The 16879-nt window shown below is 44.0% G+C and overlaps 1 protein-coding gene and 1 long non-coding RNA gene across 12 annotated transcripts; both read right to left on the bottom strand.

The window, feature by feature from the left end:
• Positions 1-7444: 7444 nt before the first annotated feature.
• LOC124703060 lies at positions 7445-11193 on the bottom strand. Of its 5 annotated transcripts, XR_007002895.1 has the most exons (6): positions 11160-11193; positions 10721-10932; positions 9645-10345; positions 9245-9384; positions 8797-8879; positions 7445-7649 (listed from the first exon to the last, which is right to left on the bottom strand). It is a non-coding gene; the product is annotated as an uncharacterized LOC124703060 (long non-coding RNA). The 5 variants fall into 5 exon arrangements; XR_007002897.1 differs by lacking the exons at positions 10721-10932; positions 11160-11193 and having other exon boundaries at positions 9645-9791; positions 9896-10689; XR_007002899.1 differs by lacking the exons at positions 10721-10932; positions 11160-11193 and having other exon boundaries at positions 9645-9968; positions 10139-10689.
• Positions 11194-11214: 21 nt separating this feature from the next.
• Positions 11215-14496, bottom strand: LOC124703058. 7 transcript variants are annotated; one of them, XR_007002892.1, is made up of 7 exons: positions 13969-14496; positions 13624-13867; positions 12129-12214; positions 11956-12020; positions 11842-11865; positions 11600-11748; positions 11215-11250 (listed from the first exon to the last, which is right to left on the bottom strand). XR_007002892.1 is itself a non-coding variant. In XM_047235267.1 (6 exons), exons 1-6 carry the CDS (start codon positions 13988-13990, stop codon positions 11730-11732), a joined length of 471 nt encoding a protein of 156 aa, XP_047091223.1. In that variant the 5' UTR covers positions 13991-14496; the 3' UTR covers positions 11224-11729. The 7 variants fall into 7 exon arrangements, 5 of the variants coding, with proteins under 5 accessions (XP_047091223.1, XP_047091224.1, XP_047091221.1 ...); XM_047235267.1 differs by having other exon boundaries at positions 11224-11748; positions 11945-12020; XM_047235268.1 differs by having other exon boundaries at positions 11224-11748; positions 11842-11862; positions 11945-12020.
• Positions 14497-16879: the final 2383 nt, after the last annotated feature.

Below are 16879 nucleotides of genomic sequence, written 5' to 3'. Positions count from 1 at the left end.
AGCGGCGGTGACAGCGGCAGTGAAGGGCGGTGGCGGGTTGGGATCCTTGGGTGGGCTGTAGCCAGGGCTGTAGCTGTGGTAGTCGTCGTCGTAGCTGGGGATCGGTTTCTCCGGCTCCTCTAGGGAGACAGTGTGGACGCTGGCGAGGACGCGGCGCCACCTGGTCGAGAGCGCGGCCGCGCGCGCGGCTTCCTGCGCTGGTAGGAAAGAGAGGATGTGGCCGAGCACGCCGTCGGCGAGCTTGCTGATGCGGTCGTCGCCGATCTGGGTGCTCCCCATCGCGGCTGATCGAGGGGAAGTCCAGGTCGACATCACTTCCTTGATGCCAGGGTTTATATGGGCTTAGATTAGAAACCGATTGGAAAAATAATAATATAGCTAGAGTGGAAGCCCAGTAGCCCAGACAACAAGTATATTAACTCATGGCCCATACCGTTCGTGTGTAACTGCCCTCTCGAGTACAGATTTGGTGCACCTGGGTCCCGGTTTTTTAAATATTTTAAAACTGTACCTCCATGTTTTAGAAAATCATAAACTTTATTTTATGAATACTCTGAATACTCATGCGAAGTTCTGGTAAAAATTGAGTTGTATTTTGAGCTACAGAGAAAAAATAAATCTGTGGCTTTGTATAGAGATAGTTTTTGTCAATTGTCTTTTTCTATATCTATATCTATACCTACTAATAATTTATTGGAATTGCTGGAAATCAGGCGCCTGAGATTTATTAAATCTCAGCCACCTTATCATCCGTTAGATTAAGTGCATCAAAATTCGTGCAATCTTGTTGATTTGAGGTCCTCCAGAGCTGCTGCACGCTCGGCCGCTGGTTATTGCTTTGTTGTGGGCAGCTGGTCTGTTGCGTTTTCATGGGCTTTGCTTTGCTTCGCTTCTTTTCCATGCCTCGGTAGCATGTGACGTTTAGCAAATGTTTGTTCCTTTTTTCCGTGCTTCGTTCTTGTTCATTGCAAAAAAGAAATTAGGGACACATATATGGTAGCTGAGAAAAATGTTCCTGGCCATTGGATTACGTTATGATTTGCGCTAGTTTAGGGAGTTATAGATTAGTTGTAACTGAGATTTTTTTTTCTAGTAGCATGTGGTTCGCAACTGAGGTTTTTCTTCCAGTTGCATGTGATTGTCGCAACTGAGATTCGCCCACTTGCATATGGGTTAGATTTTTTTTTGTTGCATTTGAGACTTTTTTGTTTGTTACATGTGGGTTACAACTTAGATTTTTTTTCCCAGCTGCATTTAGGTCGCAACTGAGATTCTACCAGTTGCATGTGGGTCGGGCGATTTTGACAAAAATAACCCTTTTCTGAAAGAAAAACACATACTGACTCTCTACTATTTCACTCATCTAACCCTTTTGTGTGGCGCCCTTCCCATCGGCGCCACACTTCATTGTGTGGCTCCCATACGAGCGGCACCACACATCCATCCGACGTGGCCTGGTCGACGCTGCGCGCGGTTGACCAGCCGACGTGGCAGGACGTGTGGCGCCGCTCCTATGGGCGCCACACTTTCAAAGTGTGGCGCCGATGCCATGGACACCACACATGTCAATATATATGTCGAAAACATCCAGGGGCTCCGGACGCTTAGTCCTTAGCCGTTTTGGTGACCCTGTTTGTGTGGCGCCGATGCCAAGGGCGCCACACTTCATAGTTTGGCGCCGATGCCCTCGGCGCCACACAAACAGGCTCGCCAAAATGGCTAAGGACTAAGCGTTCGAAGCCCCTGGATGTTTTTGACATATAAATTGACATGTGTGGCGCCCATGGCATCGGCGCCACACAGTGAAGTGTGGCACCCATGGCAAGGGCGCCACACATTGACTTGTGCTACATCATGAAAAGTGCTACCATATTTCAACATTTTTGAATACAACATTGCACACAACATCTATGAGACAACATAATGGTTTAGATTGCACATAATGTTCGACGACATCAAGGTTCGAATTACAATAAGGTTCGACGACATCAAGGTTCGACAAGATCAAGGTTCATACAACATCAAGGTTCAACAACATCAAGGTTCGACAACATGAACATAGCCAAAATGACATCACTGTGTGGCGAAAGCTCCCTCCCCCTTCGCCTTCTTCTTCCTAGATTCTTCCGCCAGTTCTTCCTTCTCCCTTATCTCACAAATCAACTGAACCACCGAGTCGAAGAAATGGTGGCGCTTCTCCGTCTTTGAAGTTCCGCTTGAGCTCTTTCCTCCCTTATGCGCTCAGCCTCCTTAGCCACCTCATCTAGGTGTATCCCATTGTCCCTCTCCCTCGCTAGTTGAGCAAGTTGCATGTTCCTCTGGAATTTTTCCCTCCATAGACGGTCCCTTTCGGCCTGGAGCTTCTGATTCCTCTTCTTCTCGCGCCATAGGTATTCCTCATACTCCCTTTGCATACGGCACGGTCGGCCATCTTCTTGCCGTGCTCCTCCTTCTCCTTCCTCGCAACTTCGTCCTTCTCCCTCTTCTGCACCGTCCTCAAAGCCTCCTCCCAAACGGACTCCTCCTCCTCATTGCCCTCCCACGCCTCCTTCCCCTTGGTGGGTTGAGTTGCCATACCTGAAAACAAAATTGAAAAAACCAAATTCGGTGGCTTCTTCTTGGCTCATGGGTGGTGGACTCCTAGCTTGAACGGGGGAGGAGCGCCGGTTAAGGTCAAGCTTGATACGAGCATCAACCGTCTTGGTTGCAAACAACTCCAAAGCCTTGTCTTGTGACTCGGCCACCGTCTCCTTTTAAAAGGACCAACGTTGCTCGGAGTTCATACGCATTGTCTTCCAACGGGTGTGCATTCCAAACCCCACATTATGTCTTCCCTCTAGCTCAACACCATCATTTGGCTCATTCCAATTCAACTCAATCCTCACTTGTGCTACCACCTCGGCAAAGCTAGGGCTAAGGTCAAACACCAAGTCAACCTCTTCCGGGTTCTGCTCTAGGTTTCCCTTCAAGAAAGCATCCTTGTCCACATGATGAATATGAACAATTCTTTCCATCCCCCTAGCATAATGTGAACAACACATACATACATGTGTTCATTAGTTACCATAATCAACACAAATCAACCTAGGGTTTCTACCCATACAACCTAGCACTACCATTTCTCCTACTTGAACAAACCCTAACATCCAACCAAATCCACATCCACCCTCAAATCAACCTAGGGTTTCACATCTAGGGTTTCACATGTAGATCCAACCAAATACATCAAATCATTGGATGAAAAGAAGGGGAACGGAGGAGATTACCTCAAGGAACGGGTTGGGAACGATCTCCACGGACAGATCTGAGGAAATCCACCAAGATTTGAGAGGAATTTGGGTGGGGGAGAAAGGTGGGGTGGCTGGTCGGAGGAGGAAGAAGATTTGGGTGGGGGTGTGGCTGGGTCGGGCTGGGTGGCTCGGGCCGAAATAGTTAAGTGGATGTGTGGCGCCCATGGGAGTGGCGCCACACGTCCTGCCATGTCGGCTGGTCAACCGCGCGTAGCGTCGATCACGCCACGTCGGATGGATGTGTGGCGCCGCTTGCATGGGCGCCACACAGTGAAGTGTGGCGTCGATGGGAAGGGCGCCACCCAAAAAGGTTAGATGAGTGAAATAGTTTGGCCAGAGGGTCAGCATGTGCTTTTCTTTCAGAAAAGGGTTATTTTTGTCAAAATAGCGTGTGGGTCGCAACTAAGATTTTTTCTGTTGCTTGTTGGTTGCAACTAAGATTCTTTTCCAATGTAGATTGCAATTGAGACTTTTTCTTGTTACATGTGGGTTGCAACAAAGATTTTTTCCAGTTGGAGGTAGGTCGCAACTGACCTAGTTGCATGTGGATCGCAACTAAGAATTTTTTTTGTATGTAGTAGGTTACAATTGAGACTTTTTAATTGCATGTGGATTGCAATTAAACTTGTAACAGTTAAGTCAGAGATTTTCTTCCAGTTTTTTTCTTGTGAATGATGCGTGTACGGAGCTTGTTTTCTTCTCTCTTATACTCTTTTATGTAATGTAACAAGAAAATAATGGACCTCACGTGCTAGGAAAAAATTGTGACCGCTTCCGTAACCTCCTAGTGCTTTATCTGTACACAACAAGTAAGTAAGAGGCCAAGTCACGTTAGAGTGAGATTTAGTAAATCTCAGTCACCTGATCACTAGCCGCGCCCATAATCTATATCTATGTCAATATCTATATCTATACCTATTAACAAAGGAGGTAAGATTTCTTCTCATTATTTCGTCCGTTTTGGAACTGAAATTACCCCCTATTAAGCTTCATGCGCTAGCCACTTGAACCAAAAGTCCGAACTTATGGAAAGGGCTAGGCAATCTACTTATACACTTCAACACCCTCTCTTACGTGTGACCGGGAAGACGAGAAGACAAGTCAACACGTGTAGAGAGGCAAAGAGGCAGCGGGAGGCCGGGCGCAGCAGCAGGAGGCTGCGGGGAATTTAGAATAAATTGTGAAAGCCAGGACTCAAACTCGAGATCCTGGGCTTTGATACCACATTAAGCTTCATGCACTAGCCGCTTGAACCAAAAGTCCAAACTTATGGAAAAGGCTAGGCAATCTACTTATACACTTCAACACTATCACCCGGTAGTTCTGTAATGTGTATCGCTTCGTTGGCTTCGTACGTTTTAATTAGGGATATTTATCATACCATATCGCATCGTGCTGCCCGATAGCCGACGGTAGCGGAGCAGGGGCGGGACTGGAACGGGAGCCAGTGGCCGACGACCGTGGCGCTGGATCAAATCGATCAATTATCTCAGATCATCCGCATCCCTGCACGGTGATGCTCTCGCAGCCCATGGCGCTGGCGTGATACTGTACGACTCCGACCGGAGGGCCACGAGGCGACTGCTTAGAGCATCTCCACTCGTCTCCCCGACGAGGCCCCCGAGCGACGTTTTTCCCATCCGGACGGCGAAATTCTGCCCAGTCAGGCCCCTGGTTCCTCGTTTTCTTCCGGATTTGGCCCTTCATCCATCCGGCGAGCCCACGCCATCCCCGGTCCCCCGGGGATCTATCGGGGACTCCGGACGAGTGAAAAGCGGGGAAGGGCCCAATCTGTCGGCGACTCGACACACGAACCCCACCGCCACCTGGCTCAAAATCTCCCCCACCCCTCGTATCTCTCCCGCCGCCGGCACCACCCCGCCGGCTTGTTGCCCAGATTCCGTCGTCCCTCCTTCTCCACCTGCCTATATTCCGCCGTCTTTCGACGAAGGCCTATCTGGCTGCTCCTCCGCCGGCCTGTTTTCCGACTTTGGCCTACTCCTCGTCGCTCGCGGCTCGGGTTGCCTCGACCACGCCCGTCAGGTGTTCGTCCATTTTCCTCGTCGACCATGGACTCGGACGAAGAGGAGGAGCAGATGTTCGTCGAGCTTATGCGAGAAGAGATGGCAGCCGCCGCCCAAGACGAGGAGCACATGATGATCCTCGGTTGCTTGTCAAGCATGTACGCCGGACTGGCAACTGGGCGACGTGGTGGGTCGGTACCAGGTCGCCGGAAGTGCAAGCCGAGACAACGAATGGAGGGCTACTGCATGTTGTACGCCGACTACTTCGCCGACAATCCATTGCACGGTGAGAGTTTTTTCCGGCGTCGTTTCAGGATGAGCGAAAGCTATTTCGCAAATTGTGTATGCCATCCGAGACTTTGACCCCTACTTCAGATGCTAGGCGGATTGCACTGGTTTGGTTGGATTTTCGTCACTGCAGAAGTGCACAGTGGCTATGAGGATGCTGGCGTATGGAGCTCCCGGTGATGGTGCAGATGACTATCTTCGGATGGCGGAGTCCACCGCCCTTGATTATTTCTACCGGTTCTGCAGGGCCGTCATAGCAGTGTTCGGAGACTTTTACTTGAGATCACCCACTGTCGAAGACACTCAGAGGATCCTTGCAACAAATGAAGCTAGGGGTTTTCCAGGGATGCTTGGAAGCATGGACTGCATGCATTAGAAATGGAAGAACTGTCCGTTTGCGTGGCAGAGAATGTACAAGGGTCACAAAAACGGCTGCACTGTGATACTTGAAGCAGTGGCTACCCATGATCTCTGGATTTGGCACTCTTTCTTTGGTATGCCTGGATCCAACAATGACATCAACGTCCTAAACTGCTCCCCGATCTTTTCCAAGCTTGTTGAGGGTCATGCTCCCCCGGTGAACTATGTGATCAATGGTCGGCACTACAACAAAGGATACTACCTTGCGGACGGTATCTATCCAAAGTGGGCAACATTTGTGAAGACTATCTCGAAACCTAGCACCCCCAAACTTTGCGAGTTTGTGAAGAAACAAGAAGCTTGCCGAAAAGACGTTGAGCGTGCATTTGGTGTCCTCTAGCAGAGATTTGCTATCGTCCGGTTCCCCGCTATGACTTGGTCCAAAGATCAGATGTGGGAGGTGATGAACTGCTGTGTGTGCCTACACAATATGATTATTGAAAATGAGCGAAAACATCCGGTTCCTCTGGCTGAGCAACAAGCACCATATGAGAGAGAGGGACCTCTTGCACAGCCTAATCACCAGGTGCCTCCATCATGGGCCGCCTTCATTGCTATGCGCCAGGAGATCCGAGACTCTACAATGCATCGACAGCTGCAAGATGATCTGGTGGAGCACATATGGACGCTCCGAGGCAACGCCAACGCCGACGCCAACTAGTCTGTCATAATTTGTTTGAAAAATTGTGAAATTGTGTGCTTCATTTGTTTCAGCACTTGTTAAACATTGTACTGATTATCGCCGAATTTGTTTCAGCAATTTTCGTACTCTTGCTCGCCGAACTTGTTAAATTTTATGTTAAATTTGTTTGAAATATGTCAAATGGTCGAGGTTGGGGGTTTCCTGCCGGGGGACGGCTGGAACTTCGGCGTTCTCCAGGCCAAATCTTCCTCCAATCCGAACGAAAATTTCACCGGATTTGAACGTGAGAAGCGCTAACGAGTGGAGATGCTCTTAAGAGGAGGGCTACGAGCGGTAGGGGTGTCGGGCCCCTCCGTCGTCGGCAGAGAAATATGGATGCAGCGGAGTGAGATTGTATGTGCCGACGACAGAAGCAGACCACGGGAGCACGCTGCCGACAGTCGTCTTCGGTCACCTCGCGTGAGATTGGACACGGCCGCGTACTCTCCTCTCTCTCTCTCTAGACAGCCTTCACTCTTACCCCAGTCCCGATTAGATTTAACTAGATTTAGATGTGCGCCTTGGCGCACGACCCCGTGAATTTCGCACCAATATTAATACGTGTTTTAGCTTTTAAAAAATGAAGCGAATAGAAAGATATTAGGATAAAACAAACAAAACCACAAACGGAGTAGCACACACATATACATTGAAGGAAATAGATAAATATTTTGGGGCTCGCCTTGGCTCACGGCCCCAATGAACAGTTTGTAAAACACTATATTAAGCATCTGTAGAAATCAAATGGAAGACTATCCGATGGACGAAACAATATGTAAATCTTTATTAATACATGTCAGTGAAACAATATGTAAATCTTCATTAATAAACATGTCTTACTATGAACTAAGGTCAACAACCTATACACTGCTTGCTCGAAGGAAGTAGACTGGGACTTCTCCAATAGAATGATGTATATGACGGAGAGAATGCTATGGTTTAAACCTAGTAAGAAAAGGACGGAAGATCATATTAGCTAAGGGTAAAAGGTATCAGCCTTGTCTGGTACATAAAAAACATTTGTGGTTTCTTGTTTGTAGTCTGAGAAAGTAAATCATTTTTATGCATCATTCTGATTTAGTTCCAAGTCAGCTGTAGATACATATGCTCACTCAAATCTTACTTTAGTTCGATAACATATTCTATTTCACAGGGTTCAATAGAATATTTGGTCAACTTGCGTTTCAGGTTTTACATTAGCTTCTAAAAATAAATTGGATAACAAAACCTGAGTTAATCTATCAGTTCAGCTAAATCACATATTAGTGCGGATTAAACGATGCCCTCAGTAATAATTGGAATGACTAAATATATTTTTGAGTCCCTAAGTTGTTCCCTTAATATTATGAACTTCATCCATCGTAGTTTGGGCAAGAGAAGTTAACACGTGTCAAGTTTCCTATTTGTTAAGAGAAGGAACTTATATACCTATATGTGCTCAACTGCTACTAATGCCTATGGTATTGTGTCTATTTTTTAATTTTAATTAAGAGAATCTAACTCATCTGTTGTATAATTCAACTATGCTTTAGAATATACACTATTTTTTAATTTTAATGGTTGAGTTTTATTTTCAAAGGGAAAACTGTAGTGTTTTAACAGGTATATTATCTGTATTGATTGATAATAGAACCCAAAATCCAAGATCGAGAAGTGGCTATTCTCCAGCCTAGCACACAAACCTGCTACTCGAAGGGATCGGAAGCACATCTCACAGCAAAAGGAAATTGGGTAAGAACTTTCAAACTAAAAACAAATGATTTTATGCCATAGGAATCTGAACCACTACGTAACGTAGATGTTTTTTGGATTATCATGGAGCCAGCGGAAAATAATCAGCAATGCCTCGAGAACATACCAACAACTTAAAGGAATATGCAGCTAAAATTATTACTATTTGAGGTATTTTTCCAATGTAATTGTAATATATATCTTCCAGAAATATGTGCATTTAAAAACTCTAGTAAGCTTGAAACGGGATGCAGTTTGGAATGCAACCATCTATGTATTATATTATATTTCTCCAATGAAATATATACGCCAAAGTACCATCAAACATTGCGAAAAGAAACTCATCATAATCCTGTTATACCTGAAGCAAAATAATTCGGATGCATTGAGCATTGCAAGCCCAGTGACATGTAAGCTGCAGCTGGAACCACCCTTCCAAATACCCTGCGTTCAAGATAATAACATTTTAAAAGAGGAAACCATAGGATTCATGAAGAAAAGACAGGCAACAAAAGTAAGAGAGCTTTTAAACATCATATTGGCCAAAGAAAAAGGATTATCTATTGATAAATCAATCAGGCTGAAGGGGGCTACATTCTTAATTAGTTCTGGTGAGATAGCACTAAGTGTATTGGAAAATTATCCAAAATATTTTACAACAATTAACTCTTTTGGTCTCCAGCCCTTTGACTAACTTATTGGTACACGGTTCCATTGCCGGTAGTTGTTTTCACTGACTTCTACAGAAAATTCTCATGTTATGACTAAGTTAGAAAATACCATACCACTGGAACAGAGGAAAAACTGACCTTCTAAATTTCCATGTTTCTATACTTTCCATAAAGAGCATTTGACTCAAGAAGTCCACAATGTCCAAACTACTACTACGTATTGAATGGCCCCAAGCGACTATTGAGATCTTGAACACCCACCTCTAGTGATCCGTTGGCTAGTGACAAGCAGATATATTAGTCAAAAACTGTAGTTTAGGGATAACTGGACATGCTAATTTAGAGTGTAAAATATGATAATCCAACCATGACTTCTACTCACAATAATAGTTTCGATTTAAATAAGAAAATTCAGTGTAGAAGGATACACAGTAAAACGATTCTAAATCGTCAAAATTCAACATCTCATATAATGCACATACCTAACATACATAATTCGTAAGTGGAAATATTGATATACATGGTTGTAATGACCTACATGTCAGGAAACAATGTTTTCACGAGAACATATTCTTGATCTCTAATTGTTTGTCCAAGAGAGCTCCAAAAAGAATGAAGTCACTCACAATAGTACATAAACAGGGAAGACACCTGATCTCACCCCTTCAGTATACAACCTATTTATCTGATCAATTAGAAAATAAAACCATATAACAATTACCATTTAAAGGAAACAATCTTAATAGCTTGAGAACACTACTCTTCCTGCACCTAGAATGACCAAATTACCATAAGAATTTTTCAAGAGAGGACATTTGCAAATCAGAATGCCTTTTGAGAGTTCACTTCTTGATCATGATATCTGTGAAGTAATGGTGATTAGAAAAATATAAAGGTGGTCAAATTATCCAAATACTGTCACATAGTTATGAATAAACAACTCAACCTATGCAAAGGCGAGGAGTTCAAGCCATTAGAGAAAACTAAAATATGAAAACCAAAGGTAAAAAAATCTGAGCATAAAGTTGGTACCTGAAGGGGCAACAAATACAAGGACATGAGACATTCCAAAATGAGACCAGCAGACAAGTACACAGGAAGGAAAAAATATAAGATGAGGCAACATAACGGAGCTTCGCATCTCAAAATCAAACACCAGATGGAATTATCGAATAAGAAAACCTTGCGGACATACAATTCTCACTGATATTCAAGATAGCAGACACATGCATCATGCACCTATCAAGAAACATAGGAACCACAATAAATAAATATAAGATCACAAATTAATACCTATAACACAAGTAAGCCGAAATGCAGAAAAATAATATTGTAGTGAATGCAAAAAATTAAAATAACATAAAATCCAATAGCCTAGTAAATACCACTGATTTAGTAAAGGCATGCAGCAAATTTTGGGGAATGTTAAAATTCGCTTATTTACACACTGATATGAGGAAATACCAGGTTTAGTACATGGCTACACACAATTGGTTTGACCACCAAAATAATTAGTGATAATTAGGATGCTCATGTACCAGTCATCATGTATAAACCTATGTAAGGCAGGGAAAATATCACGGTGATATGGAGAGAAGATGGCGAAGAAAGAACCGGCGCGGGAGAAATTTTGGGAGTTCCTTATCACCGGTGTCGATGTCACTTTCCACTGTGGCATCCAAGGCTGCGGCTTCCTTCTCGTTCTCCTTGGCCTTCCAATCCCCAATAAAATTATCACCGGTGTCGACGTCACTTTTCACTGTGGCATCCAAGGCTGCGACTTCCTTCTCGTTCTCCTTGGCCTTCCAACCCCCGATAAAATTCAGCTAGAGAAACAATTTTATGTTCATCATACATACAAATACGCAAAGTAAGCAAATGAATAATCTACACAGTACACACAACCAGGCAAGAAATTAGCACCATAAAGAATTGTATATCTCATTCATGTGACTTGATCTAACATTGTAGGACTTACATACCATCATGTCATTCTTACATTACTCATGAGAAATGAAACAAACTAAAGTCCGAGAGGGGGATGAAGCCTTACATGTTGTCCATCTCGATCTGCAGAAGACCGAGTCGGGGAAAGGATGAAGCCACGAGAAGCTGCAGCAAGCGGAGGCCCGTCGGTAGGCGGCCTGCACTGTGACTATACGTTACCGCTCAATAGTTAGAGTTAACAAAGAGAAACAACTGCTAGCTTAAGTGTATGTGGAGTTCTGTATTTTGTTTTGGTTTGGTAGAATTTTCTTCAGAAAACGAAGCGTAACCATCGATCATAACAATGTGCAACATCTCAGGTAAGCCACTTAGCCTTTCTCAATTAGCAACAACTAATTCCGTAAAATCAACTTGCTCTATATATTTTTTGTACACCTAAATATAGTTGAGTTAGTCACCTGCAATCCATTATATAATATCGCCAAATTATCAACGACCTTATGCATCAATATTGGCATCACAGAGAGGATTCAGAAAGGACATCACCTAATATGGAGGAAGATACCATCACCTTGTCTCAATGTGACGAAACAACACCGGTCGTGCTCTGTATGCTAAGCGCCACAATCACCAACCAGACTGAACTTACCAAGTTTGTGTGCAAATAAATCCCTATCTATGTATTTGGAAACAATCTGGAGCAATAAACACAACATTCAGAATATTACTGAGTGGTAAATATGTGTTTTGTTTTCCACACAGAGAATATAGAGAAGGAAATGTATTACCCTGCAAGAGGTTCCTTTACACTGCTATAAGATAGAAAGGCATGAACTAAATATGTTCAGAGTCTTGTTCAGTAACAAATGAAAAATCACCAAGAAAAACAACCTTGCCTTCACCTCCAACCACCACCACCACCACTCTGAAGGGCTAATCTTCTCACAGTGATGGTAAAACGAACATGCTGAAGGACAGGTGCCAAATGAAGAAAAATCAGGGATCGAGAACTACAATATGGCAACCGTATGACATAAATTGCCTGAATGAACCAAAGACGAAGGGATGATCTTACCGTGGGTAGAGGATATGGATATAATATAGTACCATTTGATCAAAACAACCATCCACATAGGCACAGAAGAGTGAGGCTGGAAGATACTGGAAAATAAAATGAGCACTTGCATCACAATCATTGATTAAAAAGGAAAATCTGCAATAGCAAATAACAAAGGCCAAATGAAGATTTATATTTAACACGCAGAGCCTAGGGCATTACCACACAACACAATAATAATACAAAGTCCGACTTTAGTAAATCTGCACTGCTTTACTTCAGCTCTGTGTGAAACATTTCATAATATTCTCTATTCTTATGGTCAGCAGATACGTCCAAGTGGATGATATCAAATTGGGGAGGAAAGAACTTGGAAGATCTTAATAAAAAAAATGAGGATCCAATTTGGGAACCAGGTAGGGCATAACTCAAAGATCGTAACAGAAGATATATGATCCAAACTGGGACCCACGTGTGTACTATCTAAATACTGCAGAACTGTATCATTTGTCATCCGGAAAGTAGATTCAATGCTTTATTTAACACACACATTATAATACGAGTATAGAGAAAATCACATATTTAATTAAGAGTTGCAACTAAATGTAAGAACAAACAAGCATGAATTTTGCAGATTGCTCATCCAAAATCATACAAAAGGAACTCAAGAACCAAACGGAGCTGTGGTGGCTTACCTTTGGTCGTACTAAATGAACAAAACAAATCAACTCTAAGGAGCAAATTACACAACTGTAGCAAAATCCAAGTAGCTCCACTGTGACAACAGGGCTTAATCGATGAGCATATAACTATACGACACTCAGGGGATACACCAACAACTTTAGAAAAGAATCAAGCTGTAAAATAAATAATTGGCAGGAGTGAACTACTGAAATTATCTCGGTATAGGTACACCAGAAAAACAGGACAACCTAAGAACTTTTGCGGACAAATTTAATTCTAGAAGATTGATATCTGGTATATGTTCATTGACGTACCACCACTGAGCTGAGATGCCGCTCAGGTCCTTCCCTCCGCAAGAAATAAATTTCACTTAGAGCGTTTACCGATACTCATATAAAGTTGAATGAATTGAGTTATTTTAGTAGAGGTATATATAATAAAATGCCAAGTTCTTGACAACAAAAAATGTACATAAGATCACTCTGTGCAACAAAAATTCAGTTCTGGACTGTACAATGAATTGACAGATGCGACCAAACCATCCAACCAAATTTCACCATTAGATACTCTATAGAAAGCCTGGGACATATTCTACAACTTACATTTAGAGACTACTTAAAAAGCAAGCCTTTCTCGTGACACAAGTTCCCAGAAATAAATGTAATATAAATAATTATAAGCAAGACAGGAGCAGGTACAATATAAGCCTTTCTCGTTACAAGAGTTACCAAATATAATACGCCACTTGGAGCCGTATAACACAACATGTGAACTCAAAACCCAACAGACAACCTCGACAAGGAATTAGTGTGTGCAAATAAAGGTGTACCTATGTACCGATGGGAGATGTGGTAGCCAGCTGCAGGGCTGCAGTTCTCCGACCTTGTTGGTCCTAGCGCGGAGCTCTGCAGCGCCCTGGCCTTGATCAGGGACTCCACACCATGAAGGTACCACGGAAATTAAGTTTTGCAGACAATGCCCAATAATAATAAGTTGAAGAAACCCGAGGATGGGAGGACTGCAAGAGTATTTTTCTTTGAAGAAAGAGAAAAATCCCGACTTGCACTGCAGACCTGAAAAAGTTCTAACCATTCCATGTAAAACATTAAGATTAGGGCCTCTTATATTCTTCAAGAATACACTTGAATCAAAAGTAGAGAGAGAAATGACAAACCTGCACCAATAGATAAGGGCATAATCTTTGGTAGAACCGCATCAGTGGTATGGACTTCTTCTAGGGGACAGAGAGGCGACGAGCTCGACCAGGAGATGATCTTGGCGGATCTGTTGGCTCAGCGCAGCTCTGACTCGAGGAACATGGCGGGATCTTCCGATTGGAGGAGACAAGGCTCAGCCTGCTGTTGGGCGCGACGAAGAGGAGCCAAAAACGGAGTCCGTAGATCCCAAGGACTCGAGCCAAATCGGTAGAGAAGAGGCTGCTGGGATGAGCGGATGGAAATACTATGGGGCAACGCCTCACCCGCGCGCTCGCGCCAAGCTCCACCTGCGGCGCCGCTCCAGCGGAGGGGCTTGGGAGGGGGCGCCGGGAGAGGAGATCAAGGAGAGGCAGGGTGAGCAGGAAGGGGCAGGGGCGCCATGGTTGGCGGCCGCGGGAGCGACTGGCGGCTAGGGTTTCTCCATGGCGCGTGAGGGGATTAGAGGAGGAGGAGTGCAGGAGGGGATTGGAGGAGGAGGAGGCGCGCGAGGGATTGGTGGAGGGCTAGCGAGACAACGGGCCGAGCGGGGCTTTTAGTGACCCATGGATAAAAAGTGGGTCTGCGGGAGGGCCTCAGCGCCCTGGACGGAACGACGGCCGAGATCGCGCCATGTCAGCTCGATCGGACGGTCGAAAATTCAAAGCGTTGTGAGAGCTCCATGAGGGTGCAGCAATCATACCGTGGGATTCTGCCTGGAACAGCTGCTACCGCTGCACAGCGCTGCAGTCTTGCGTGGTTAAAGCTCATGTGCTCGCCTCTGGCTGCAGTTGTCGCTTCGACGCAGCGGTGGCAAGCGGAGAAGGAATGCATCCAAGTTGGTCCTAGGCAGGACGAATTTGTGCAGTTGCACTGAGATACTGTGCAACAATAAATCAAAGAAAAGTATGAATACGGTTTTGCCCAATTTTAGCATTCACCTTGTGTTGTTAGATAAGGTCAACTTGTTAAGTCAATGTTGCGCCATAGAATATGTAGATATCAAGGGGCATCATCAATCAAGTCCAACCTTCTCTTCACAATACTTACTATTTTTCACTGCTGTTGTAATAATTTCGAGCACTAACCATGACTTCCTACCTTGCCCAACGAACTCACATAATAAAAAAAGGTCAAAAGTTTCCGAAAGGGGTCATCTAGATGGAGTTTTCACTAGATAGGGTAATATGTATCTCAAATACACAAATAAAGGGTAAAAAGTGAAATTCATTCTAATTTTTATGATGGAAACAAAACCCATACCGTAGTACTAACGAAATTCAGAAAGAAAAGTAAGCTAAAGTATGGACCAACATTTAAACAGGGACAATGGTAAATTTGCTAGGGCTGATCAAGTGGCTCAAGGGTCCATCCATCGGATAGTAGTTGGGTGCATATCTATGCTTTTTTATGGGGGTGTGATATTTTTAATTTGACCCAACGAACATCTTCAAGGTCGGTTCCATCAAATAAAAATCCAGCTGTTTGCGAAGTATGTAAGAAAATAATAGCCATCTTGCGCTGGGAGGTGCATGTCAGAGTCTATAAACTGCATATGTTAGATCGCCATTGAAATGACGCATAAAGCATGCAACATTTCCTGTCTTCCTAATCATCTGGCACACAGCTACCTCTCCACCGAGCACCATCTTGCAATGGGAAGGCGAGAGTATCAGTTGTGGTGTCATTTTTTAAAAACGTGTAGTCAGAATGTTAACATAGAGAGAAAGGATAGATGCGTAAACTATAATATCTTCAGATAGTTGCAAGTAGGGGCGATGGGTGGAGCTAGAGAAGTGGGACGATGGAGTACATACTACCTTCACACCTTGAAAATACCAACAATTGCTACCTTCACACCTTGAAAATGCCAGCAATTTGGTTTCATTAAGGCGGAATCATAAATTACACGCTCCCTATGCGTAAATACCGTGGGGAATAGGAACGATACTTGGCTAGAAAGCTATAAAATGAAAATCTTGACATATCATCTTTGATTGGTTAGTTGCAGGCTGTTGCTATGGTTAGGCCACTATCTACGCAAAAGATTGAACTGAAATAATCAATATATAATACGACAATGGCTGGCCTCTTGCGACAAGAGTAGGTCAAATGGTACCAACACTCCAAGGCCCAATTCATTTTGGAATGATACTGTTATCACCAGAATCTGACCGGATCGAGAGGTGGGCCGCGATTACGAGATGGGCTTGAAGAATACACATAGAAGAAATACATGAATCGGCCTTGCATACAAAGTTTGGGCTAGTTTGCCCATGTATCTGTAACATAGTAGGATACGTGTCGTTTAGATAGAGTTTGGCTCGTGCCCGGTTGGGATTATTCCCACGTTAGAAAGTCTACGGACTATAAATATGTATCTAGGGTTTATGAAATAAACAACAATCACGTTCACCACAAACCAATCTAGGCGCATCGCCAACTCCCTTGTCTCGAGGGTTTCTTCCGGGTAAGCATCATGCTGCCTAGATCGCATCTTGCGATCTAGGCAGTACATGTTTATTCGATGTTCATGCGTTGCTCGTGCTGAAGCCTTGTTGATGGCGAGCAACGTAGTTATCATAGATGTTTTAGGGTTAGCATTGTTCATCGTATCATATGCTGTCGTCGTGCAACCCTTAGATGTCTAGCCGCCCTTACACCTATCTTGGGTGTAAGGGCGGCACCCGCTTGATCATTATTTAGTAGATCCGATCCGTTATGATTGCTCCTTGTTCTTCAGGGATTAGTTTAATATCTGCATAGTTAGGCCTTACAAACGGGTTGAAGGATCCAGGTGGCGCGTAGGGTGTAGTTTTCTAGCCCTAGACGAGGATGTTCCGGGATCAACTTCGTGTTGGTTTTTAGGCCTTGTCTAGGGTCGGTTTACGA

Source organism: Lolium rigidum, chromosome 3 (genome assembly GCF_022539505.1).
Source record: "Lolium rigidum isolate FL_2022 chromosome 3, APGP_CSIRO_Lrig_0.1, whole genome shotgun sequence".
NCBI lineage: Eukaryota > Viridiplantae > Streptophyta > Magnoliopsida > Poales > Poaceae > Lolium > Lolium rigidum.
Note: the sequence above shows the minus strand (reverse complement) of the source record. Positions and strands in the feature narration are given on the sequence as shown.

Coding starts and splice junctions, on each gene's coding strand:
- LOC124703058 (XM_047235265.1), bottom strand. CDS start 13,990: ATGCCCTTATCTATTGGTGCAG. Junction 12,215..13,623: donor CATCTCCCATCGGTACATAG/GTACACCTTTAT, acceptor TTTATTTTCCAG/TATCTTCCAGCCTCACTCTT. Junction 12,021..12,128: donor ATCCATATCCTCTACCCACG/GTAAGATCATCC, acceptor CCTGTCCTTCAG/CATGTTCGTTTTACCATCAC.